Below are 22,859 nucleotides of genomic sequence, written 5' to 3' on the forward strand. Positions count from 1 at the left end.
TGGTCAGTGGGTGTGATTGGGTGTGGTCGGTGGGTGTGGTCAGTGGGTGTGATTGGGTGTGGTTGGTGGGTGTGGTCAGTGGGTGTGGTCAGTGGGTGTGATTTGGTGTGGTCAGTGGGTGTGGTCAGTGGGTGTGGTCAGTGGGTGTGGCTCCTCCTGGGCCTCCTTTGGTGAAGGAGGATTTTCCACAGGAATGCCCCTGGACCCCTCCCCAGCCCGGACCCTCCAGGGTCCCTCCTGGCACAGGACAGGGACAGGGACAGGGACAGGGGACAGGGATAGGGATAGGGACATGGACAGGGGACAGGGACAGGGACAGGGACAGGGATGCTCTGGGCATGTGGGGATTGATGGGACATGGGACAGGACACAGGAGGGGACACGCCAGGGTCATGGACATGCCAGGGACAAGGACAAGGCCAGAGCAGGACAATGGGACACGCTGGGGATGAGGAGATACCACTGGCACAGACATGGGCATGGTGGACATGGAGACAGTGGTGACAAGGACAGGGACATGACCGGGACAGACACTCTGGGGACACGGAGACAGACGTGTGGTGGTCAGGGACACAGCAGGGACAGGGACACTCCAGGATGTGGCACGGACACACAGGGGACAAGGACGTGGCAGGAACATGGCTGGGACACACAGGGGACACGTGAAGGATAGAGACATGGACATGTGGTGGACAAGGACACACAGGACACGGACCCTGAGGGGCCAAGGCCATGGCAGGGCTGGTGTTGGGGTCCCCCAGCTTGGGAGGACAAGACCCAACACAGCAACCGCCCCGAGGGTCCTGTGACACCCTCAGGTGACAGCTGGGGCCGCTCTGCAGCCCCTCCTCAGTGTCCCCATGGGACTGCCAAGGCCATGTCGCTGTCCCCCTCCCAAACTTGCCCCTGGCAGCCACAGCTGGGGGCTCCTGGGACATCACCCCATGTCCCCCTCCCTATGTCCCATCCATTGTAACGTCCCCATTTTATCTCCCATCCCACCTTTGTCCCATCCCAGTGCTCCATCGTGTCCCATTTCAATGTCCCAGCCCGGTGTCCCAACCTGGCATCCCATTGGAATGTGGCCCCCCAGTGCCTCAGTTCACTGTCCAGGCCCAGCATCCCAATCCCAGTGACCCATCCTGGTGCTGACCATCCCAGTGTCTGTCCTGGTGTCCCATCCCAATGTCCCCATCTCTGTGTCCCACCTGGATGTCCTCATCCTGGTTTCCCAGGGCAGTGTCCCCATCCCAATGTCCCCATTTTGGTGTCCCCAGCCTCATTCCGATGTCTCTGGGTTCCATCCCGATGTCCCCACCTGATGTCCCCAGCCAGGTGTCCCAGGCCAGGGCTCCATCACGTTTTTACCATCCCAAGAGCCCTGGACAGGCTGGAGAGCCGGGGCCCTGGGAACCTCAGGAAATTCAACACAGCCGAGTGCAGGTTGGGAAAACTCCAGCTGGGCAGGGAAGGGATGGGAGCACTCTGGGAGAAGGATCCAAGGGGATGGGTGACCCCATGGAGAAGGATTTGAGGGTGTTGGACACATCCTGGCCACACCCACGGGCACCCAGAGACCCCCGAGCTTCTGCCCCTCTGCCCTGCTCAGGTGAGACCCCACCTGCAGAGCTTCTCCAGCCCTGGGGACCCACACAGGGAGGACCTGGAGCTGCTGGAGCCAGTCCAGAGGAGGCCACGGAGCTGCTCCCAGGGCAGGAGCCCCTCTGGAACCAGGCTGGGACAGCTGGGGGGTGTTCACCTCACTCCAGGGAGACCTTGGAGCCCCTTCCAGGGCCTGAAGGGGCTCCAGGAGAGCTGGAGAGGGACTTGGGACAAGGGATGGAAGGGCAGGACACAGGGAATGGCTTCTCGGTGCCGGAGGGCAGGGATGGATGGGATATTGGGAAGGAATTCCTGGCTGTGAGGGTGGGCAGGCCCTGGAATGGATTTCCCAGAGCAGCTGTGGCCCCATCCCTGGAAGTGTCCAAGGCCAGGCTGGACAGGGCTTGGAGCAGCCTGGGATAGTGGGAGGTGTCCCTGGCCATGGCAGGGGTGGAAGTGGCTGAGCTTTAAGATCCTTTCCAACCCAGACCCTGCCACGAGTCCGTGATCGCCTACAGCCCTCCATATCCCGCATTTCCGGACTACATTTCCCATCACACCCCACGCCAGCGCAGCATTTTCTCCCCAGGGAACTCGGTTTCCCATGGTGCCTTGCGGCGGAGCTGTGGCGGCGCGGGGAATCACGTGACGCAGGGCGGTATAAAAGCGGCGGCGCAGCGGCCGCGGCCCCATTGTTGTCGGCGCGCGCGGCGGGGGGGGACCGGCCCCGGACCCCCCCCGGGACCGGCCCCGGGGCCCCCCCCAACGCCCCCCGCCCCCACCCGGCCGGACCGGCCCCTCCAAACCCCCCCGGGCACCGGTGAGTGGCGGGGGAAGGGTGGGTCAGGGCTCGGGGGCTGGAAGGAGGGCGGGGGGGGGCGGCCTCCTCCTGCAGGGGCCTGGGGGCTGCGGTGGGGGGGCTGTGAGGGATGGGGGCTCTACAGCGGCGGGCCCCTATAGGAGATGGGGGTGAAAGGGTCTGGGGGCTTCACAGCCGGGGGAGCTGCAGGGGATGGGGGGGGGCTGGGAGGAGGGGGACATTGTGGATGGGAAGACCTTATAGCTGGGGGGGCTATAGGGGAGGGGGTCCCTTACAGCTGAGAGGCCTCACAGCGGGCCGGGGGCTATGGGGGATGTGCAAGGGAGGGGCTTTAGGGCGTCCAGGGCAAGGGGGTGCCCTAAAGCTGGGGCGCCTGTAGGGGATGGTGGGAGGGCTATAGGGGGTACGGGTGGACCTTATAGCTAAAAGTCTGTAGGAGATGGGAGGATATAGAGTCTGGGGGGGAGGGGGGATGAGGGGGGTCCTTATAACAGCGAATCTATGGGGGATTGGGTGGGGGGCTGTATGAAATACGGGCCTGCAGCTGCTGGAAATGTATGGGAGGACGTAGGGGTGGGGGTGGCTCTAGGAGATGGGGTTCAGTTCAAGGTCCCCATGGGGTCCTGTACAGGATGTGAGGGGCCCTTACAGCTCCCCTTGCATCGGGGGCCTGTAGGGCTGTGTAGGGCCCCCCTACACATTTGGGGAGGAGCGACTGGGGGGTCCTGGCAGGTGGGGTCTCCCCTTTGCTGTACCTTGGGGGGAGCACTGGAGGTCCTTAGAGTGGCCTTGGCACCTGTGGGTGGCCTTGGGGACCTCATGGGGGACACAGGGGTTGTGTTGGAGGGGTCCCCGAGAAGCTGCTGGTGATGATGTTGATGGGGTGGTCACACCTGGGGTGTCAGGTGTCCCCAAAGGTGGGGGAGAGGCTGTACTGGGGCTGTGAGGGGGGTTGGGCTGATCCCTCCCCAGGCCTCACCCCCAAGGTGATTCTGGGGGTCCCACATGACCCTGAGCTCAGGTGAGGTGTGGGGGCACCTCTCTGGGGGGAGGGGAGCACCTGGGCCCCAGGAAGGGCTCCTGCTGCTCCACCCTCACCTGTCCTGGGCTCCTCTCTGCATCCAGGTGTTCTGTGTTCTGTTCCACCTTCATCCCTTGGTTCCAGCCCCAGGGAGTTTTGTGGAATCACCTTTTCCATGCCCCCCGCCCCCACCTGACCCTCCCCAGGTACTTGGGAAGCACCTTTGGGGGGGAGCCTGTCCTCCCTTCCCAGGGCCCCTTCACCTCCTGGGCCTCTGGATCCAGGTGTTCCATGGATCCACCTTTATCTCCCAATTCCAGTGGTGGACACAGGGCCCAAGGAGATTTTTTTGTCACCTCTCTGTCCCCCAGCGCCTGCCCACCCTGGGAGGGGCACCTGTCCTTCCTTCCCAGGCTCTTCCAGCCAGGAGGTTTTCCAGATCAGCTCCTGTGCTTCCAGGAATCCCAAACTCTCCTGATCCCTCCCCTACTCCAAAAGTGATTCCAGAACATGGGAAAAAAGATTATATTATTAGTTGAACTCCTTTTGGTGAGATTTAATCCTTTAAATTTCCATGGCTCCTCCCTCAGCATTTGGAACTATTTTTCCTTCCTCATCTCAAATGGACAGGTGCTCCTTGGGATGCTGGTTGCAGAAATGCTGGGAGTTCTATGGGAGCTGTATCCTAGATTGCCCTGAGGAACCCAAATTTTCCACCTTTCATCCTAAAAACCCAGAGTTGTGTGTTGGGAATGTCAGCAATGACCTGGGATGGACTCAAATCCCTGGGAAATCCGTGGACCTTTCAGCTGCTGAGCTGAATCCTTGGGGAAAACATTGGAAAACGTGCCCAATTCCTTAAGGATCCAGACTGCCAAGATATTCCTGGTGAACATCCCCAAATCCCTTTTTTTTTTTTGCTAATTCCTGCCCTGGCATAACACCTGGAATCATTGAGGTTCTCAGACCCTTTCTGGGTGGGTTCCACCAGAGCTGCTCATGGATCATTCCCACTCCCCTCTTATCCTGGAGTATTCTGGATCCCTGCTTTTGACACTTCTGATCCCTCAAAACCATCAAGAGAATCCATTTTGGGCTCTCAGTTTTCATGGGAATCTCATTATCTTCAACAAAAAAAAAATTGGTGCTGGAATCTAGGGAGTGCAAGCAGGAATTCTTGAGAACCTTCTAATTCCTCGAGCCCTTGATCTAGGTTGGGATTTTGGGAGCTATCCCAGAATCCACAGCATGCTCAGAGGATTGGAAAATTGGGAAATCATTCCTAATTTCTTGGAATAGCTGGAAATAAAAAAGAGTTCATCATTCCAGGGTTTGGCGCTCACCTTGAGCAGGTGTGGGATGGACGATTCCTGGTGGTTCCACGTGATCCCAGCTTGCCCACCCTGCTTGGATCACCTTTCAGCCAGGAGCTTTTCCAGATCAGCTCCTGTGCTTCCAGCAATCCCAAACTCTCCTGATCCCTTCCCTACTCCCAAAGTGATTCTGGAACATTGGAATAAAATTTATAGTTATTCCTTTTGGTGAGGTTTAATCCTTCAAACAATGGGAATTCCCCAATTCCCGTGGCTCCTCCCTCAGCATTTGAACCCATTTTTTCTTCCTCATCTCAAATTCTTTCCAATTTAAAAATGGGGAAAAATGGAAACCTGATATTTTCATTTATTTGTGGGGTTCTTTTTTTCCTTCATTCTGACTCTTCCAGGAGTTTCTTTATGCCACAGAAAGGATAATTTGGAATAATTTGGGCTTTTATGTGAGGAATAGGAATCATCCTGACAGATCCATCAGGGAAGAATCTTTGTGCAGATGATGGGATCCATCTCTGATTTTCCATGGAAATGTGGTTTTAGGGAATAATTTGAGGATTTTTGGCAATTTCAGGGGGCTGGAGAGTTGGGATGGGTTTTCTACCTCCACTCCTCCTGGGATTGGGATTGATCAGTTCCTTCCTTCCTGCTTTTTCCCCCTCTACCACCAGGATTTCCCACTTTCCCTCGCAAAGAAACCACCCCAAAAACCTGGATTTCACCTCAAAAGCGGTGCATGGGTTGGGAATTCCCATCCTGCTTTTTGGGACAGCATTCCCTTCTGGAGGGGACGGGGGAAGGATCCCTGGGCTGGATCCAGATCTGTCAGTTCCTCCTGCTCTGGCAAATCCCACCCAAAACCCAGCCCCCCAAAGGGCTGCAGAACATCCTGGGGGTGCTCCCAAATTCATCCTGGAAGATTCCCAGCAGGAATCAGGTCCAAAAATTCCCTTTGCCCAACCTGGAGCTGGAAATTTTCCCAAGTATCACCGTGGGTTTTTTGGGGTTTTTTGGGATTAAGGGGTGTGAGGGAGGAAAATCCCAGGGAGGCTCGTTCCCAATCTGCCATCTCTGAAGGATTGGGAATTCTTGGAGCATCTGGTGGTTTTTCTGAACTTTAGGGAATTTTGGGGAGGATCAGGATATTCCAGGGTGAATCTGGCACTGCCTGTCCAAAAAAAAAAAAACAAAACCCAACAAAAAAAAAAGCACTTTCCCTTTGGTTTTGGGTGAATTCCATCCCAAATCAATCCCGAATGGAAAAGCTGGGATAGAGGAAGCTGGAGCAAAGTGTAAATGTTTGTGTGGATGTCCGGGGGTGATGGACTGGCACAGGGATCTCCCATTGGGATCAGGATTTATCAGGGATGGGGAGGGCAGGATTCTTGGAAAATCCAGAGAATCTTCTCCTGGCGATCCCGTGGAACCATGACTCATGAAATACAAACACCCAGCGCCGGGATGGGCTGGCACCAACGAGTTCTGTTGGATTGGAGCATTTAGCCGGGAGAAAAGCCCGGGAACGCCGTGCTGGTGATCCACAGGGATCCCGAATGTCTCGGTGCTCTCCGCAGGGTGGTCCCGTCCCGTCCCCGCCGGGCTCTCCATGCGAGCCGAGCCCCGATGGCCGCGCTCCCGAGCGCCGGGATCAAGCGCAAGCCGGAGGATTCGGGATTGGGATCAGGATCGGGATTGGGATCAGGATCGGGATTGGGATCAGGATCGGGATTGGGATCGGCCGCATCCAGCGGCGCCACCTCGGACGATGAGATCGCCACGAGCGACAGCGGCGACAGCTGCGACAGCGGCAGCTCCGGCAGCACCGGGCGTGAGCTGGGACCGGGAACGGGGCGGGATTTGGGATCCCCTTCCCTTCCCTTCCCTTCCCTTCCCTTCCCTTCCCTTCCCTTCCCTTCCCTTCCCTTCCCTTCCCTTCCCTTCCCTTCCCTTCCCTCCCCTTCCCTTCCCTTCCCCTCCCCATCATGGTGGGGTTTTTTTGGGGGGTGTTTTAGGGAATTTGGGCGGAATGCTGTGGAATTTTTTGGAATTGTGTAGTGATATTTCAGGGGGAGAATTACTGGGTTTTCAAGGGGGAATTTTACAAAATAATAATTTTTCTTATTAAATTTTGGGTTTGGGGATTTTTAATTGGGTTTGGAGATTTGGGGGAATTTTTTTTTTCATTTTGGTGAATTTCGCGAGTTTTTTTGTAATTTTTGATGAGTTTTTTAAATTTGAGGGACAATTGAGATTTTTTTTAAGTTTTGGGAGAATTTGGAGGAATTTTTTACTTTTTTTTTTAATGAGATTGGGGAAAATTCTGGGATTTTTTGAAAGTTTAGGGGATTGGTGCATTAATGGGAAATTAGGGGGGGAGTTATTTGAGGAGTTCATGGGGCTTAACTTTCCTTTGAATTTTGGGAAACTTTGGAGGAGTTGGGGGAGAATTTCAGGCATTTTGGGAGAAGTCTGAGAGGGGGGAGTTCGGAGGAATCCTGGAGGGGAATTTGGGGGTGGAATTATGATGAATTAATGGGTATTTTTAAATTTTGGGGTGGGAAATGGGGGTGACTTTTGGGATGGCCGGCCCTGACCCGCTCTGTGCCCGCAGCCCCGTCCATCCTGCGGCGCTCCCGGGCGCGCCGGGGCGGGAAGCGCGTGCGCTTCGCTCAGGTCACCGTTTACTACTTCGCCCGGCGCCAGGGCTTCACCTGCGTGCCCAGCGCCGGCGGCAGCTCCCTGGGCATGGCCCCGCGGCACCACCGCGCCCGCAGGTACAGCCTCAGCCAGTTCGCTCACCTGCGCCAGGTGACCCACCGGCAGCACCTGCGGCAGCACCTCCGCAGGGAGAAACTGCGCGCCAGGAGGAGAGAGGTGAGCGGGGATCTGCGGGGGGAAAGGTGGGAGATACCTGGGGAGGGAGGGCAGGATCCAGGTGGGAAATACCTGGGGAGGGAGGGTGGAATCCAGGTGGGGAATACTTGGGGATGGAGGGTGGAATCCAGGTGGGAGATACCTGGGGGTGAATTTGGGGTGACAGAGGGTATCCAGGTGGGGAATGCCCATGGAGGGAGTGTGGAATCCAGGTGGGAAATACCTGGGGAGGGAGGGCAGGATCCAGGTGGGAAATACCTGGAGGGGCAGCGGTGGGGGACCCAGGTGGTGGGGAATACCTGGGGGTGGATTTGGGGGAGTCAGGTGGGAAATACCTGGATGGGTTTGGTGGGAAAGCCCTTGGGGTGGGGGGGTTTGTGGGAGGGAAGTGAAGAATACCTGGATGAGGTTGGAAGAGGCAAACTGAGGGGAATTCAAGTAGGAAACACTTTGGGGGGAATCTTAGGAGGTGCAGGGAAAAATCTGTGGGAAATACCTGGGTGGCATCTGGGGGTGACAGGTCTTGGGAGGGACAAGGAGAGGCTCAGTTTGGGCGGAGGGAAGGACACCTGGCCAGGTGACCCCCCGCAGTCCCCATCCCCACGTGTGTCCCTCCATCCCCAGCTGACCCAGAACGGGACGGTGCCGTCGGCCGAGGCCGCGGGGCTGACCTTGGCCGACGTGTCTGACGATGACCTGGACGTGGGGCAGGTGGAGGTGGGCGATTATTTCTACCTGCAGCCGCTGCCCACCAAGCGGCGCCGGGCGCTGCTCCGCGCCTCGGGCGTGCGCAGGATCGATGCCGAGGAGCGGCAGGAGCTGCGGGCGCTGCGCCTGTCCCGCGAGCAGTGCGGCTGCCTCTGCCGCCTCACCTGCGAGCCGCGCACCTGCGCCTGCAGCCAGGCCGGCATCCAGTGCCAGGTGAGCCGCGGGGTGGGGGCCGGCCTGCTCCTCGTGCCTGTGCTCTCGCTCCTTGAGGAGTGGGGAGAGCCAGGTGTGCCAGGTGAGGGTATCCAGTGCCAGGTGACCTGGGAAAATGGGGGACAGGTGGGACTCGAGGTCGGCCAGGTGTTGTCCGTGTCCTCGCTCCTTGAGGGGTGGAGAGTGCCAGGTGAGGCAGCTGGGATTTGTGGTCCAACAGGTGCTGGAATGCTCTTGTTCCTTCAAGGAGCAGGAACAGCTCCAGGTGTGTTTTGGGCATATCTGGAATGTGTAAACCCCTCTCCCCACTCCAGAGCCAAATTCCTGCTGTCCAGGTGGGATCTGGGATCGCTCTGGGGTAGGATTCAGGCTCCGGGGGGATCCTGTGGGGTCGTCCACATCTCTTCCCAGTGGAGGCACCTGGCTGGGATAAGCCCCCTCCACGATGCTTGGTGTGGGATTCGGGTGCTGGGAGGGCTCCCACAGCTGTGCCCTTGCCCCAGGTGGATCGCACGTCGTTCCCGTGCGGCTGCTCCCGGGATGGCTGCGGGAACGTGGCCGGGCGGATCGAGTTCAACCCCCTGCGCGTCCGCACCCACTTCCTGCACACCTTGATGAAGCTGGAGCTGGAGAACCGGCGGGAGGAGGAGGAAGAGGAGGGAGCAGCCGCCCTCCCTGGCCCCACCTGGCCACCCCCACAGCCCCCCGAGACTCAGGACTTCCAGGAATACCTGGCGGAGAACGAGCGGGCGGTGCTGCACCTGCAGACGGCCGAGGAGCTGGAGAGGCTGAAGGCTGAGGAAGACTCTGGAAGCGGCTCTGGGGGAGAGGGGGGTGGGGTCTGTGTCCTGGGGGAGCACCTGGATGACACCTGGCAGGTGAAACCACCCCCGTGCCCCGGGCTCACCTCCACCATCCTCATCCCAGCCCAGTTCCCGCTGGAATCTTCTGTCCTGTGCTACCCTGCCGGGCAGCCGGGCCAGGGGGGCTCCCAGCCTTACCTGCCCGATGCACCTGGGCTCTACTGCCAGGTGGAGCCACGGGCAGGTGCCAAGGGTGGGAGTGGCCACGTGGAGCATCCGGCTCCAGCCTCCAGCCCCCCTGGGAAGGAGCTGGGGGTGCCACCTGTCCCTGCTGCTGTGAGCAAGGGAGGAGCACCCCAAAATCTCCCAGAGCACCTGGAGCACCCCCACCTGCCCATATGAGTGGCCTCAGGCCCTCTGGCTCCATTATTTATTCCATGGATTGATTATTTAGTTGGTGGGGGCTGCTCTGGACAGAGGATTTGCCTGGCCCGGGGCCAGGAGTCCTTCACTCACCTGACAGAGGTCACCTGTGCCAGGACTCACCTGAGCTGGAGCCTCCTGGATCCCACAGCAGCTCTGTGTCCCCCCAGCTGCCTCCACTTTCCTTGTTTTTAAGGGAAAAAGCTTTTTTTCCCTAACTCCTGTTTGTTTAATGAATGTTTCACCTGGGCCACATCCCATCCCACCTCATCCAGGTGATGCTCCCTCTCACCTGCAGCTGCGATGGATTGGGAAGCACCTGGAACTGCCACAGGAGACCCAGGACTGGAATCCCCAAACTCACCTGGAAAATTCTGGGCAGCTGAACCAACTTCACCTCCTCGTTGGCCTGGAATTGATCACCTGTACCTGTCAGAACCTTCTGGAATGTTCATTCGCTTGCTGGGAGATCCTTCCAGCAGCTGTTGAGGAGCTGCCCTTGCAAGGACCAGGATTTGGGAATGTGAGGCTGCCGGAATGTCCCTGCCCCTGCCTGTGATCCCGGCCCATTCCTGGTGGGCTCTGAGCATCCAGGTGGTCCTGGACCGATCCCTGCAGGTGTGCACAGGTGTCCCATGGATGCAATGTCACCTGGCCCTGCCCTACCTGATCCCTGAGCTCTCAGTTGGCTCCTTGCCCATCCCAGGTGAGCTCCATCCATCCAGGTGAGCCCCACCTGGCTGTGTTTCCCAAAGAACCTTTCCTGCCACTGCAGCACTCGGGATCCAAGCCGATGGCAGCAGGATCAGAGCCCTGCAGGTGTGCACAGGTGTCCAACTCCTGCTATCCCACGGATGTACCGTTCCTGGTGAGCCCAACTTCCAGTGAGAAGGAGCACCTGGAACTCCCTGTGCTGCTCCTCAGGTTCTTCCTGCTCACCTGTGCTCCTTCTTGCTCTGGGCATCTCCGCTGGCATCAAACTGGTCAGACTGGGATGGATTCAGGTTCTCCAGGTCTGGAGTCTCCTGGAGAATTCACCTGGTCCTTCCAGCCTTTCCTTGGACTGGGATTCACGGAAAACCCACCAGTGCTCCGGACCTTTCTGAGGCTCTGGGATCTGTCTTGGGGTGAAGCTTCTCATTTCTGGGGCTTTTCCCTCTTTTTTGGCTCCAGCCAGGTGAAATCAACCTGGGCCAGGAGCAATTCCAGCCTGGGAGGAGGCAGGAGTGGTGGAAAATCAGGATGTGGGGTGGGGCTGCTGCTCTCCAGCCCAGCCCAGGTTGGGTCTGTGCCCTTGGGATTTGCTCACCTGGATGATGTTGGATTTTGGGATCTGCTCACCTGCTTGGGCCTGTGCCCCAAATCCTGCATTCTGCTCACCTGGACCCTACAGATTGTGGGATCTGCTCTGGATCTGCTCACCTGGACACTCCCAGACCCTGGATCTGCTCACCTGGACACTCCCAGACCCTGGATCTGCTCACCTGGTCTGGTCTGTGCCTTCAGGACCTGCTCACCTGGATGCTCCCAGACCTTGGGATCGCAGGGACCCAAATCCCCCAATCCAGCTGCTGCCACCCCTTTATTTTCCTGACTTTTTGATTTCACCGTTGGCTTTTCCAGCAGTTTTCCCACACTGGGGTCTGACCCCCACCCAGTTTTGGGGGTTGAGGGTCCCCTGGTGCTCCTGGGGGGGTCACCTGCCCCCCGTGGGGGGTTAAAAAGGGGGTTCAGGAGGGGGTGAGGGTTTAGAAGGGGTTTAGGGGGGCTCAGAGTGGGGTTTTAGGGGTTATGGTGACATTGAGGGGTTTTTTTTGGGGTTGAAAGGGGTTCAGAGGGGTTTTTATGAGGTTTAGAGGTTCAGAGGGGTTTATGGGGGGTTGAAAGGGGTTCAGTTGGATCTGAAGGGGTTGATAAAGAGTTACAGGGTCTTTTAGGAAATCAAGGGGGTTCAGAGGGGTTCAAGGGTGCGAAAGGGATTTTTTTAGGCATTTGAAGGGAAGTTTAAGGAAGGGTTAAGAAGGGCTTTGGGGGGTTTGGAGGAGTTTAAAGGGGCTCAGTTGGGGTTTAAGGTGGTTTAAAGGGCTTTTTTAGCTCAAAAGGGACTTTAAGTGAGTTCAGAAGATTTAAGAGTGTTTAAAAGGGGGCTCAGGGGCCTTAAATGGGTTCGAAGGGGTTCCAAAAAGGGTTAAAAAGGGAATTCAAACAGGGATTTGAGGGTTCCAAGGGTGTTTTTAGGGGTTCAGGGAGGGATTTAATGGTGTTCAGAGGTTTTTTAGGGCTTCAAAGGAGATACCAAGGTGTTTGACAGAGTCAGAGGGGTTCAAGGGGATTCAAAGGGTTATTTTTTAAGAGGATTCAAAAGGGGTTTAAAAATATTTAAAGGGCATTTAAGGGATAATTAAAGGGGTTCAGGGGGGTTTAAAAGAGGGTTCCAAGGGGTTGGGGGGGGTTAAGGGGGTCCAGATTGGCTTTAAGGGGTCAGAAGGGGATTTTTCCAGGGGTCTAAAAGGGGGTCGGGGTGGGGAGGGGCCAGTTCCCAATCCAGGGCCTCAGTGACCCCCAAACCCCCCCTGGGTCCGGGCTTCTCCTCCTGGAGGTGCCCAAATCCCCCAGAAATGGCTCCAAAGCCGCATTTTTGCCCGCTGTGGCCTGGGGGAGGAGGGGCAGGTGCCCCCAAACCCTGCCCTGCCCCCCCGGGCTGGATCCCCCAGATCTCCCGAGCCACGGAATTCCTGGACTGATCCCACTTTTACCCAGATCCCGCTGGGCTCGGTGTGATCCAGGTGGGATTTGGCCTTCTCATCTTGATTGGATTCGATCCACTGGATTTCATGGATCTGGCTCCTCGCTGGTGCTACTGCCCCCCCCTCCCCCAGGCCCCCCAAAACCCTGGGGGATCCCCAAACTTCCCCCACCAGGGCCCCCAGAGTGGCTTCAGAACTTCTAATGTCGTTTCCATTTCCTTCTTTATTTTTTAATTCTCTTTTTTCTATTTGTTTTTTATTCCTTTAATTTTTAATTTCATTTTTCTTTCCTTTTAAATTTAATTTTTATTTCTGTTTAAACTTCATTTTTATTTATTTTCTCTGTTTTTATTGCTTTTTTATTTCTTCCTTTAATTTTTACTTGCACTTCTTTCTTTTTCAATTCCAATTATTTCCCTTTTTATTTCCTTTTAAATTTCCTTTATTTTTTTCTTTTTCCTGTTGCATTTTAAATTTCATTTTTCAGTTTTTAATTTCCGTTTTAATTCCACATTTAATGCTCCCACGTGAATCCAAAGCTTCTCCCCACTATTATTCATTTTTCCCGCTTTTCCGCAGTTTCCCGGGATGATGCTGTATTTAAAGAGAATATTTAAGTGGAAAAATAAAAAGTGGTTAAACTTGATGGGGAGTTGTGGTTTAAACAGAGGTAAATTCAAAAAATTGGGTTAAACCCACTGAAATCTGGGTTAAATTAATGAAATTTGGGTTAAATTAAGGAAAGTTGGGTGAAGTTCATTACGTTTGGGTTAGATTCACAAAATTTGGGATAAAATCCCAACCTTCCCCTTGGATCCCTTCAGAGCCCGGGATCGGACTCGGTCCAGAACGGGCTTGGGATCACCCGGGAGCGCCCCTGGACCCAGCTGGGCTCCATCCCATGGATCCCATCCCATCCCATGGATCCCATCCCATCCCATGGATCCCATCCCATCCCATGGATCCCATCCCATCCCATGGATCCCATCCCATGGATCCCATCCCATCCCATGGATCCCATTCCATCCCATGGATCCCATCTCAGTTCCAATCCCATGGATCCCATTCCATCCCATGGATCCCATCCCATGGATCCCATCCCATCCCATGGATCCCATCTCAGTTCCAATCCCAGTTCCCATCCCATGGATCCCATCCCAGTTCCAATCCCATGGATCCCATTCCATCCCATGGATCCCATCCCATTCCATGGATCCCATCCCATTCCCTCCCATAATTCCCATCCCAGTTCCCATCCCATGGATCCCATCTCAGTTCCAATCCCATGGATCCCATCCCAGTTCCAATCCCATGGATCCCATCCCAGTTCCAATCCCATGGATCCCATCCCAGTTCCAATCCCATGGATCCCATCCCATGGATCCAATCCCAGTTCCAATCCCATGGATCCAATCCCATGGATCCAATCCCATGGATCCAATCCCATGGATCCCATCCCAGTTCCAATCCCATGGATCCAATCCCAGTTTCCATCCCATGGATCCAATCCCAGTTCCCATCCCATGGATCCAATCCCAGTTCCAATCCCATGGATCCCATTCCGGCCATGGCGGCCCCGGCAGCAGCGTTCCTGTTGCCATGGCAACCCCCCGCCTCCGCTCTCGCGAGACTCGGCTCGGGGGCGGGGCGAGCAGCGTTGGCCCCGCCCCCCGGCCACTCCCGCCGTGCCCCGCGCGGCCCCGCCCCTTTCCCGCCATGCGGCTCCGGGTCCCGCCGGGCGCTCCCGCCGCCCTCAAGGTGCTCGCGGCCGCCGGCGCCGCCCCCGCGCCCGTCCGGCCGCACCTGGGCGGCCCCGCAGGTGAGAGCGGGACATTCGCACCCCCCCCGGAGCGCGCACCCTGCCCCGCGGCTCCCGGGCCCGACCGCCTTCCCCGTTCCGGCCCCGGGACCCCCGCGCGGGCTGAGCCGCCCCCTCCCCACAGAGCGGCCGCGCTCCCCCCCGAGCCCTCCCCAGGGTCCCGGGCTGGAGCTGGAGCTGGACAACGGCACCGTCCTGTTCTCTGCCAACGCCATCTGCCAGTGAGTACGGGCGGCGTGGGGGCTCCCCCGACACCAGCCCCAAGCATCCCCCAAAACCTCCCCTCACACCCCCAGCACCGCCTCCAACACCCCCTTTATCCCCGGACCCCCGCTCTCACACCCCGGAACCCCCCGACTCCCATTAACCCCCCCAGGTATTTTTACCTGTGCCGAGGGGAGGAGCCCACCGACCTCACCACGCAGTGGCTGGAATGGGAGGCCACCGAGCTGCAGGTGAGTGACCCCCCCTGTGCCCCCCGGGGCTCCCTGTGCTCCCCTGACCCCCCCTGTGCCCCCCGGGGCTCCCTGTGCTCCCCTGACCCCCCCTGTGCTCCCCGGGGCTCCCTGTGCTCCCCTGACCCCCCCGATGTCACCCCACTGTGTCCCCAGCCCGCGGTGGCCGCTGCCCTGTACCTGAGGCTGGTGCAGGGCCGGCCGGGGCCCGACACCCTCGGGGTCCTGCGGCACCTCTTGGCTCACCTGGAGCAGCACCTGGCCCGGAGCGGCACCACCCACCTGGCCGGGGTGAGTGTGGGGGCTCTGGGCAGGGGGATGGGCTCGCTGGTACCTGCCTGGCAGGTGTGTCCCCAGTCGTGTCCCCGCGTGTGCCCCGAGGGAGGGTGGGACACCGCTGCCCCCCGTATGGAAAACAGCCCCAGTGCCTCCCAGTCCACCCAGTGCCGCTCCCAGTCCTGGCTTCACCTGGCACCACCACACAGTGCCCACCCCAGTGTCCCCAGTTTGTCCCAGTTTGTTTCTGTTCCTCTTACATGGTACTCCCAGTGACCCCAGAAGACTCTCCCAGTCCCTCCCAGTGTCCCCAGTTCCCCCAGTACACACCTGTCTCTCTGCAGGATGCCGCCTCAGTGGCCGATGTGGTGGTGTGGGGCAGCCTATTCCCAGTGCTCCAGGACGAGACCAGTCTGCCCAGTAAGAGCCGGTCGGGGGGTCAGGGGGGTCCCTGGGCGGTCAGGGGGGGTCCCTGGGCGGTCAGGGGGGGTCCCTGGGTGGACAGGGGGGGTCCCTGGGCGGTCAGGGGGGGTCCCTGGGCGGTCAGGGGGGGTCCCTGGGCGGTCAGGGGGGGTCCCTGGCGGGCTGGGGCTGACCCCGCTCCGTTCCCACAGGTGAGCTGCAGGTGCTGCGCTCCTGGTTCCGCTCCATGTCCCTGTGGGAGCCGTGCCGGGACGCGGCCGCGCTGCTGCCGGAGGCGCTGCGGGAGCTCCGGACCCACCTGGCCCAGCACCCCCCGCCCCTCCTGGCCCCCCGCCACGAGCCCCAGGTGCGGCCCCGGCCCCGGGGGGGAGGTCGGGGGAAGGGGAGGGCGCAGCCCCCCTCACCTGGTCCCCGCAGGACGAGGAGGGCCCGGAGCGGACGCTGACCGACGACGACATCGCGGCTGCCGTGGACATCTGGGCCCAGGGCCCCGCGGCGCTGCCCCCGCCCCGGCAGCCACGGACACCTGTGTGAGTGCCCAGGTGACACCAGGGGGTGTGGGCGGGGAGGGGACGCTGCTCTGACCCCCCTCCCCTCCAGGTTACCTGTGGAGGGAGAGAGGAACGTCCTGATCACCAGCGCGCTGCCCTACGTCAACAACGTCCCTCACCTGGGCAACATCATCGGCTGCGTCCTCAGCGCCGACACCTTCGCCAGGTGAGGCTGCGGTACCTCCCTGGGGCTGGGGGGGCTGCACACCTGCACAGGTGTTACAGCTGTGCACCTGCAGGTGCTGCCAGCTGTGGGGGGTGACGTGGAGTAAGGTGTGACAGGTTCCCATGCCCAGATGTGACAGGTGTGCTGCACAGGTGTGATAGGTGTCCCCACAGCTGTGACAGGGGCCCACTCCCAGGTGTGACAGGTGCCCATTCCCAGGTGTCACAAGTGTCCCCACAGGTCTGACAGGTTCTCATGCCCAGCTGTGACAGGTGCCCATGTCCAGGTGTGATAGGTGTCCCCACAGCTGTGACAGGTGCCCACTCCCAGGTGTGACAGCTGTGACAGGTGCCCACTCCCAGGTGTGACAGGTGCCCACTCCCAGGTGTGACAGCTGTGACAGGTGCCCATGGCCAGGTGTGACAGGTGTGACAGGTGCCCACACCCAGGTGTGACAGGTGCCCACTCCCAGGTGTGACAGGTGCCCACTCCCAGGTGTGACAGGTGTGACAGGTGCCCACTCCCAGGTGTGACAGGTGCCCACTCCCAGGTGTGTGCTGCAGGTACTGCCGGCTGCGGAACTGGAACACGCTGTTCGTGTGCGGCACAGACGAGTACGGCACGGCCACGGAGACGCGGGCGCTGGAGGAGGGGCTGAGCCCGCAGGAGCTCTGTGACCGCTACCACGCCGTGCACGCCGACGTCTACGCCTGGTTCCGCATCTCCTTCGACCACTTCGGCCGCACCACCACGCCCCAGCAGACCAGGTGAGCCCCTGCAGGCCAGGTGAGCCCCTGCAGACCAGGTGAGCCCCTGCAGGCCAGGTGAGCCCCCTCCAGACCAGGTGAGCCCCCTCCAGACCAGGTGAGCCCCCTCCAGACCAGGTGAGCCCCCTCCAGACCAGGTGAGCCCCACCTGCGCCAGGGGTACCTGTGGCTAACGTGGCCTGCCTTTCCCTGGCCAGGATTGCCCAGGACATCTTCCAGCGGCTGCTGGCGCGGGGGTTCCTGCTGCAGGACACGCTGGAGCAGCTCAGGTGTGAGAGCTGTGGGCGGTACCTGGCCGATCGCTTCGTGGAGGGCACCTGCCCCTTCTGTGGCTACGCCGAGGCTCGTGGGGACCAGTGTGACAAGTGTGGGAAGCTCATCAACGCTGTGGAGCTCAAGGTGGGGCAGCAGCCCCTGTGGACCCCCCAACTTCCCCTTCCCTTTGGGGACCTCCCTAACTCACCCTGAGCCTTCCCCTCCCACTTTTGGTTACACCCCTTGCCCCACCTTTGGGGACCCCCGCTCCACTTTTGGGGATCTCCCCCCCAACGCTGGGGACCCCGTTTTCCCTCAGAGCCCCCAGTGCAAGCTCTGCCGTGGTACCCCGGTGGTGACGCCCACCCAGCACCTGTTCCTGGACCTGCCCAAGGTGAGCTGCACCCCTGGGGGAGCAGTGAAGTGGGGACGGGGCCCCCCAGGTACCCCAAGTGTCCCACCCATGTCCCCCACAGCTAGAGGGGCAGCTGGAGGCCTGGCTGGAGCGCACCTGGGCCTCAGGTGACTGGACGGCCAACGCGCGGCACATCACGCGCACCTGGCTGCGGGATGGGCTCAAACCGCGCTGCATCACCCGCGACCTCACCTGGGGCACCCCAGTGCCCCTCGACGGCTTCCGTGACAAGGTGGGTCCCCCCTGGCCCCAGGTGCGCTGCTGGGCCCCTGCTGGGCCCTCTCTGCTGGACTCACCTGCTCAGGTGTCGCCCTCACCCAGGTGTTCTACGTGTGGTTCGACGCTCCCATCGGGTACCTGTCCATCACAGCCAACTACACTGAGCAGTGGGAGCGGTGGTGGAAGAACCCCCAGCAGGTAGGAGGAGGCGAGTGATGGTGCAGGTGGGGACAGGGCAAGACACTCTGCTGACATCTCCACCTGTCCCCTTTACCTGCCAGGTGGAGCTCTACAACTTCATGGCCAAGGACAACGTCCCCTTCCACAGCGTTGTGTTCCCCTGCTCGCTGCTGGGCGCCGATGACAACTACACGCTGGTGAAGCACCTCATCGCCACAGGTACGGGCACAGGTGTGGGGATCCCCAGGTGTGAGGGGTCCCCAGGTGTGAGGGGGATCCCCAGGTGTGGGGGGTCCCCGGCTGTGAGGGGGATCCCCAGGTGCGAGGGGTCCCCGGGTGCGAGGGGGATCCCCAGGTGCGAGGGGGATCCCCAGGTGTGGGGGTTCCCCCGGCTGCGAGGGGGATCCCTAGGTGCAGGGGGGTTCCCCAGGTGTGAGGGGTCCCCAGGTGTGAGGGGTCCCCAGGTGTGAGGGGTCCCTGGGTGCAGGAGGGTTCCCCAGGTGCAGGGGGGTTCCCCAGGTGCAGGGGGGTTCCCCAGGTGCGAGGGGGATCCCCAGGTGTGGGGGGGATCCCCGGCTGCGAGGGGGGTTCCCCGGCTGCGAGGGGGGGTCCCCAGGTGTGGGGGGGATCCCCAGGTGTGGGGGTTCCCCAGGTGCAGGGGGGTCCCCGGCTGCGAGGGGGATCCCCAGGTGTGAGGGGTCCCCAGGTGTGAGGGGTCCCCAGGTGCGGGGGGTCCACGCTCCCCCTGCTCTGTGCCTGGGAGGAGCCAGCTCCCCATGGCAGGCGCTCACCTGTCCCCAGAGTACCTGAACTACGAGGATGGGAAATTCTCCAAGAGCCGGGGCGTGGGCGTGTTCGGGGACATGGCCAAGGACACCGGGATCCCTGCCGACGTCTGGCGCTTCTACCTGCTGTACCTGCGGCCCGAGGGCCAGGACAGCGCCTTCTCCTGGGCCGACCTCCTGCTCAAGAACAACTCAGAGCTGCTCAACAACCTGGGCAACTTCATCAACAGGTGTGGGGACACCTGCGGGGAGGGGACTGCTCCATAGCTGTGCTCACACCTGTCCTCAACCTGTCCCTACCCTGTCCCCAGGGCTGTGCTCACCTGTCCCTATCCTGTCCCCAGGGCTGTGCTCACCTGTCCCTATCCTGTCCCCAGGGCTGTGCTCACCTGTCCCTATCCTGTCCCCAGGGCTGTGCTCACCTGTCCCTATCCTGTCCCCAGGGCTGGCATGTTCGTGTGCAAGTTCTTCGCAGGTACCGTGCCCGACATGGTGCTCACAGCTGAGGACCAGCGGCTCCTGGCCCGGCTCACCTTGGAGATCCGCCAGTACCACCAGCTGATGGAGAAAGTCCGGTGGGTCCTGAGGGTCTGAAAACGCAGGGAGGGGGGACAGAGCCTCCCCTGCAGGTGCTCAGCCCCACCTGTGCCCCCCCTGCCCCCTCAGCATCCGCGACGCGCTCAGGTGCGTGCTCAGCATCTCCCGCCACGGCAACCAGTACATCCAGGTGAACGAGCCCTGGAAGCGCATCAAGGGCGATGAGAGGGACAGGTAGGGATGGATGGGGCACAGAGGGGGCTTTGGGGGGACAGGGAGGGGTCACAGGTGGGGATTGGGACACCAGAGGGGGTACAGCCATGATTTGAGGGGGGAGAGGGCGATTGGGCAGCCTGGGGAGCACAGGGGGTGCCATGGAGGGGTCCCCACTCCTGGGTCTTGTCAGGGGTGGGGGCTGGCACTGCTGGGGGGGGCACAGGGCAGGGATGGAGCAAAGCCAGGAGCTGGGGGGGAGGGGGGACACTGGGAAGTCCCTGTCCCCAGGCACTGATGGTGGTGGGGCGCAGGGGGGGTCCCTGCTGGCCCCTCGCACAGGCACTGACCGAGGAGGGGGTGAAGGTGGGGCAGGGGGGTCACAAGGGGCACAGCGGTGTTGTTCCCCCAGGCAGCACACGGGTCCTCAGCCTGGCAGTGAACGTGGCAGAGGGACACGGGGTCCCTGGGGGGTCACGGAGGTGTCACCGAGCGTGTCCCCCCCAGGCAGCGCGCAGGGACAGTGACCGGTGTCGCGGTGAACGTGGCGGCCGCTCTGGCCCCGCAGCTCCAGCCCTTCGTGCCCGGGGTCAGCGCCGCCATCCAGGGCCAGCTCCGCATCCCCCCGGAGCGCTGCGGCCTCGGGCCCGGCCTCACCTGCACCCTGCCCGCCGGGCACCGCGTCGGCACGGTACGGCTGGGGGCCCGGGGGGAGGGCAGGCCCTGCCCCAGCCTTCTGCGGGGGGCAGTGGGGTGTGTCCCCCCCCAGGTGTGACCCCTCTGTCCCTGCTGGCACCAGGTGAGCCCCCTGTTCCAGAAACTGGAGCCCGAGCAGGTGGAAGCCCTGCGCCAGCGCTTCGGGGGAACGCAGGTGAGTGGGGGCTCAGGTACCCCCCCACAGCTCCCCCACCTTGGGCACCTGCAGCTCCACCCTCTCTGTCCCTCCCATTCCCAGCCCAGAGCTGTTGCTGTAGAGCCCCAGGTGAGCTGCACCTGCCCAGAATAGGAGTGAGAGGGGCTTATCCCCCATCTCTTCCTCTTACAGGCCAAAGAGCCCCCCCCAGCCTCAGTCCCCACTCCAGCCCCCAACACTTCTGCAGCTCCAGGTGACCCCAAACTGATCCAGGAGCTGACTGAGCAGGTGGCCAAGCAGGTGAGGGGGGAGACAGGGAGTGGGGCATGGCTGTCATGCCTTTAAATCCCCTCCCAAATCCTCATCACATCCTCAAATCCTTCTTCCCACCTCTGCAGGGTAACCTGGTGAGGCAGCTGAAGGCTGCCCAGGCAGAGAAGGCCCAGGTGGACGCCCAGGTGGCCAAACTGCTGGAGCTGAAGCAGCAGCTGGCACTGGCCGAAGGCCGGAGCCCTGAGGTCCCCAAGGGCAAGCGGAAGAAGTAGCCCCAGTAACCAAACTGGGCCGTAATGGTTGTGGTTAGATGCGTGCAATAAACGAACAAGAGCTGTACAATGGCACGGAGAAGCTGCATCCACTCGTCTGTCCGCAGTGTCCGTCAGCCATAGGGCTGCCCCACCCCAGTCCGTGGGGCAGCAGAGTCCTTGTCCCCAGCTGCGGGGACACCTTCCCCCGGCACAGCCTGACGATGTGGTCGCTCCGTCCCGGCCCGGGGCAGCCGCTACACCTGGTGCAGGTTGACGATGCGGTCGATGAGCGCGGCCCGGGTGCGCTGCACCTCTGCGCTGAGCCGCTGGATCTCCGCACGGAGCCGCTCGTTGTGCGCCGTCAGCTCCCGCACCCGCCGCCCCCCGTCCCGCTGCCGCCGCTCCCCGTCCCGCTCCCGCGGAGCCCCGGGGCCGCCGCGCCGCTTCCTCCGCGCCCCCCGCGCCTCCGGCTCTTCCTCCTCCTCGGCGGGGCCCGGCCGGGCCAGGTCGCTCCCGCCGGGGGCCGCGCCCGGGGGTTCCGCTGGAGCCGCTCCCTCCGGTCCCAGCAGCGCCAGCAGCTCCTCGGCCAGAGCCAGGTCCAGCCCGCAGCCCCCCGGGCCCGGCTCCACCTGCGGAGAGAGCGGGACCAGGAACGGTGATGGAGGGGGGACCCCTCCCCGCGCCCCCCGCCCCCGGGGCTCTGCCGGCCCCGCGCTCACCTGCTCAGGCCCCCAGGTGGGGGCGGTTCCGGGGGGCTCCGCCGCCAGCACCTCCTGCAGGTCCTGGTACCACCCCTCCAGCTCCCAGCCGGGGGGGCCGCCCGGCCCCCACAGCCCTTCGGCCGCCATTGTCACTTCGGGCCCAGCACGGGCTGCGGGAGAGAGCAAAGAACGGGAAGGGAGTGAGGGGTGACCCGGGCCGGGACCCCCGGTGCCCGGGCCGGCCCCGGAAGCCAAAGGCGCGCGTGTATGGTGGGGGGGGGATGTCCCCTTACCTACTCTCAGGTGTGGTGGTCGGCGAGGACACACTTTCTCCTGGATGCCTGGGGAAGGAGGGAGGGAGGGGGTGCTGTTCGGAAAAGTCACCCCCGAGTGGGGGGGTTCGCCGGGGGTCGCCCCCCCCCCCGAAGGCGGCTGCGGGCGCTCCGGTTCCCCTCCCGGAACCGAGCGGAAACCCTCAGCCAGGGCCGCCTGCGGCCGCTCCTCGGGTTGCCGCACGCCCTCCCCGCACCTTTCTGGGTGGTCCCGGCTCCCCCCGGCCCCGCTCCGGTCGCTGCCCCCGGTTCATCCTCGTCCGCATCGTCCCGCGCTGCGCCCTGCCCCCCCCCCGCCGCGCCGCTTTAAGAGCAGCCTGACGCAACGCTCGCGCTGGCAGCAGCCAATGGGAGCGCGAGAGCCGTGATTGGCAGGGAAGCACCAACCAATGGGAGTGAACCGCAGGCGGGACGAGCGGCACCGCCCAGCGCGCGGGGGAGGTCACGCGGGGATGATGCAATGGCGGGAAATGGGCCACGCCCCCCAGCGGGCACCGGGAGGGGGAGGGGCTCTCCAGGGAATGGGCGGGGCTTGTGGGGATGGGCGGGGATTGTCGGGGTGGGCGGGGATTGCGGGGATGGGCGGGGATTGCGGGGATGGGCGGGGATTGTGGGGGTGGGCGGGGATTGCGGGGATGGGCGGGGATTGCGGATTGTGGGGTGGGCGGGGATTGCGGGGATGGGCGGGGATTGTGGGGTGGGCGGGGATTGTGGGGTGGGCGGGGATTGCGGGGATGGGCGGGGATTGTGGGGTGGGCGGGGATTGCGGGGATGGGCGGGGATTGTGGGGTGGGCGGGGATTGCGGGGGTGGGCGGGGCTTCGATGCCCCAGGATCTCGTTTCCCT

The 22,859-nt window shown here is 61.5% G+C and overlaps 3 protein-coding genes across 4 annotated transcripts; 2 read left to right on the top strand and 1 right to left on the bottom strand.

The window, feature by feature from the left end:
* The first annotated feature begins 2,368 nt into the window (after positions 1-2,368).
* CSRNP2 (cysteine and serine rich nuclear protein 2) lies at positions 2,369-17,147 on the top strand. Of its 2 annotated transcripts, XR_015774778.1 has the most exons (6): positions 2,369-2,422; positions 6,346-6,599; positions 7,383-7,645; positions 8,270-8,566; positions 9,070-10,498; positions 17,134-17,147. XR_015774778.1 is itself a non-coding variant. In XM_014260602.2 (5 exons), exons 2-5 carry the CDS (start codon positions 6,395-6,397, stop codon positions 9,769-9,771), a joined length of 1,467 nt encoding a protein of 488 aa, XP_014116077.2. In that variant the 5' UTR covers positions 2,369-2,422; positions 6,346-6,394; the 3' UTR covers positions 9,772-11,511. The 2 variants fall into 2 exon arrangements, 1 of the variants encoding a protein (XP_014116077.2); XM_014260602.2 differs by lacking the exon at positions 17,134-17,147 and having other exon boundaries at positions 9,070-11,511.
* On the top strand, positions 14,256-21,080 carry MARS1 (methionyl-tRNA synthetase 1). Its single transcript, XM_005532065.3, has 21 exons — positions 14,256-14,358; positions 14,483-14,579; positions 14,735-14,813; positions 14,970-15,104; positions 15,434-15,509; positions 15,704-15,858; positions 15,930-16,042; positions 16,113-16,229; positions 16,793-16,996; positions 17,194-17,395; positions 17,571-17,645; positions 17,728-17,898; positions 17,988-18,083; positions 18,167-18,284; positions 18,867-19,080; positions 19,294-19,425; positions 19,517-19,621; positions 20,108-20,291; positions 20,400-20,471; positions 20,646-20,753; positions 20,852-21,080. The coding sequence occupies exons 1-21, from the start codon at positions 14,256-14,258 to the stop codon at positions 20,996-20,998; spliced, it is 2,703 nt and encodes a 900-aa protein (XP_005532122.2). The 3' UTR covers positions 20,999-21,080.
* On the bottom strand, positions 21,024-22,282 carry DDIT3 (DNA damage inducible transcript 3). Its single transcript, XM_088068883.1, has 4 exons — positions 22,211-22,282; positions 21,975-22,022; positions 21,700-21,851; positions 21,024-21,609 (listed from the first exon to the last, which is right to left on the bottom strand). Exons 3-4 carry the CDS (start codon positions 21,826-21,828, stop codon positions 21,235-21,237), a joined length of 504 nt encoding a protein of 167 aa, XP_087925009.1. The 5' UTR covers positions 21,829-21,851; positions 21,975-22,022; positions 22,211-22,282; the 3' UTR covers positions 21,024-21,234.
* Positions 22,283-22,859: the final 577 nt, after the last annotated feature.

Source organism: Pseudopodoces humilis, chromosome 32 (assembly GCF_049639895.1).
Source record: "Pseudopodoces humilis isolate 2021_Gansu_Grassland_sample_001 chromosome 32, ASM4963989v1, whole genome shotgun sequence".
Lineage (NCBI taxonomy): Eukaryota > Metazoa > Chordata > Aves > Passeriformes > Paridae > Pseudopodoces > Pseudopodoces humilis.

Bases quoted from the DNA above. Each gene is read 5' to 3' on its own strand.
- CSRNP2 (XM_014260602.2), top strand. From the start codon at position 6,395: ATGGCCGCGCTCCCGAGCGCCGGGATCAAGCGCAAGCCGGAGGATTCG. The intron at 7,646-8,269 runs GTGAGCGGGGAT...CTCCATCCCCAG, and splicing joins TGCGCGCCAGGAGGAGAGAG to CTGACCCAGAACGGGACGGT. The intron at 8,567-9,069 runs GTGAGCCGCGGG...CCCTTGCCCCAG, and splicing joins AGGCCGGCATCCAGTGCCAG to GTGGATCGCACGTCGTTCCC.
- MARS1 (XM_005532065.3), top strand. From the start codon at position 14,256: ATGCGGCTCCGGGTCCCGCCGGGCGCTCCCGCCGCCCTCAAGGTGCTC. The intron at 18,285-18,866 runs GTACGGGCACAG...ACCTGTCCCCAG, and splicing joins GAAGCACCTCATCGCCACAG to AGTACCTGAACTACGAGGAT. The intron at 19,622-20,107 runs GTAGGGATGGAT...TGTCCCCCCCAG, and splicing joins AAGGGCGATGAGAGGGACAG to GCAGCGCGCAGGGACAGTGA.
- DDIT3 (XM_088068883.1), bottom strand. From the start codon at position 21,828: ATGGCGGCCGAAGGGCTGTGGGGGCCGGGCGGCCCCCCCGGCTGGGAG. The intron at 21,610-21,699 runs GTGAGCGCGGGG...CTCTCTCCGCAG, and splicing joins CCACCTGGGGGCCTGAGCAG to GTGGAGCCGGGCCCGGGGGG.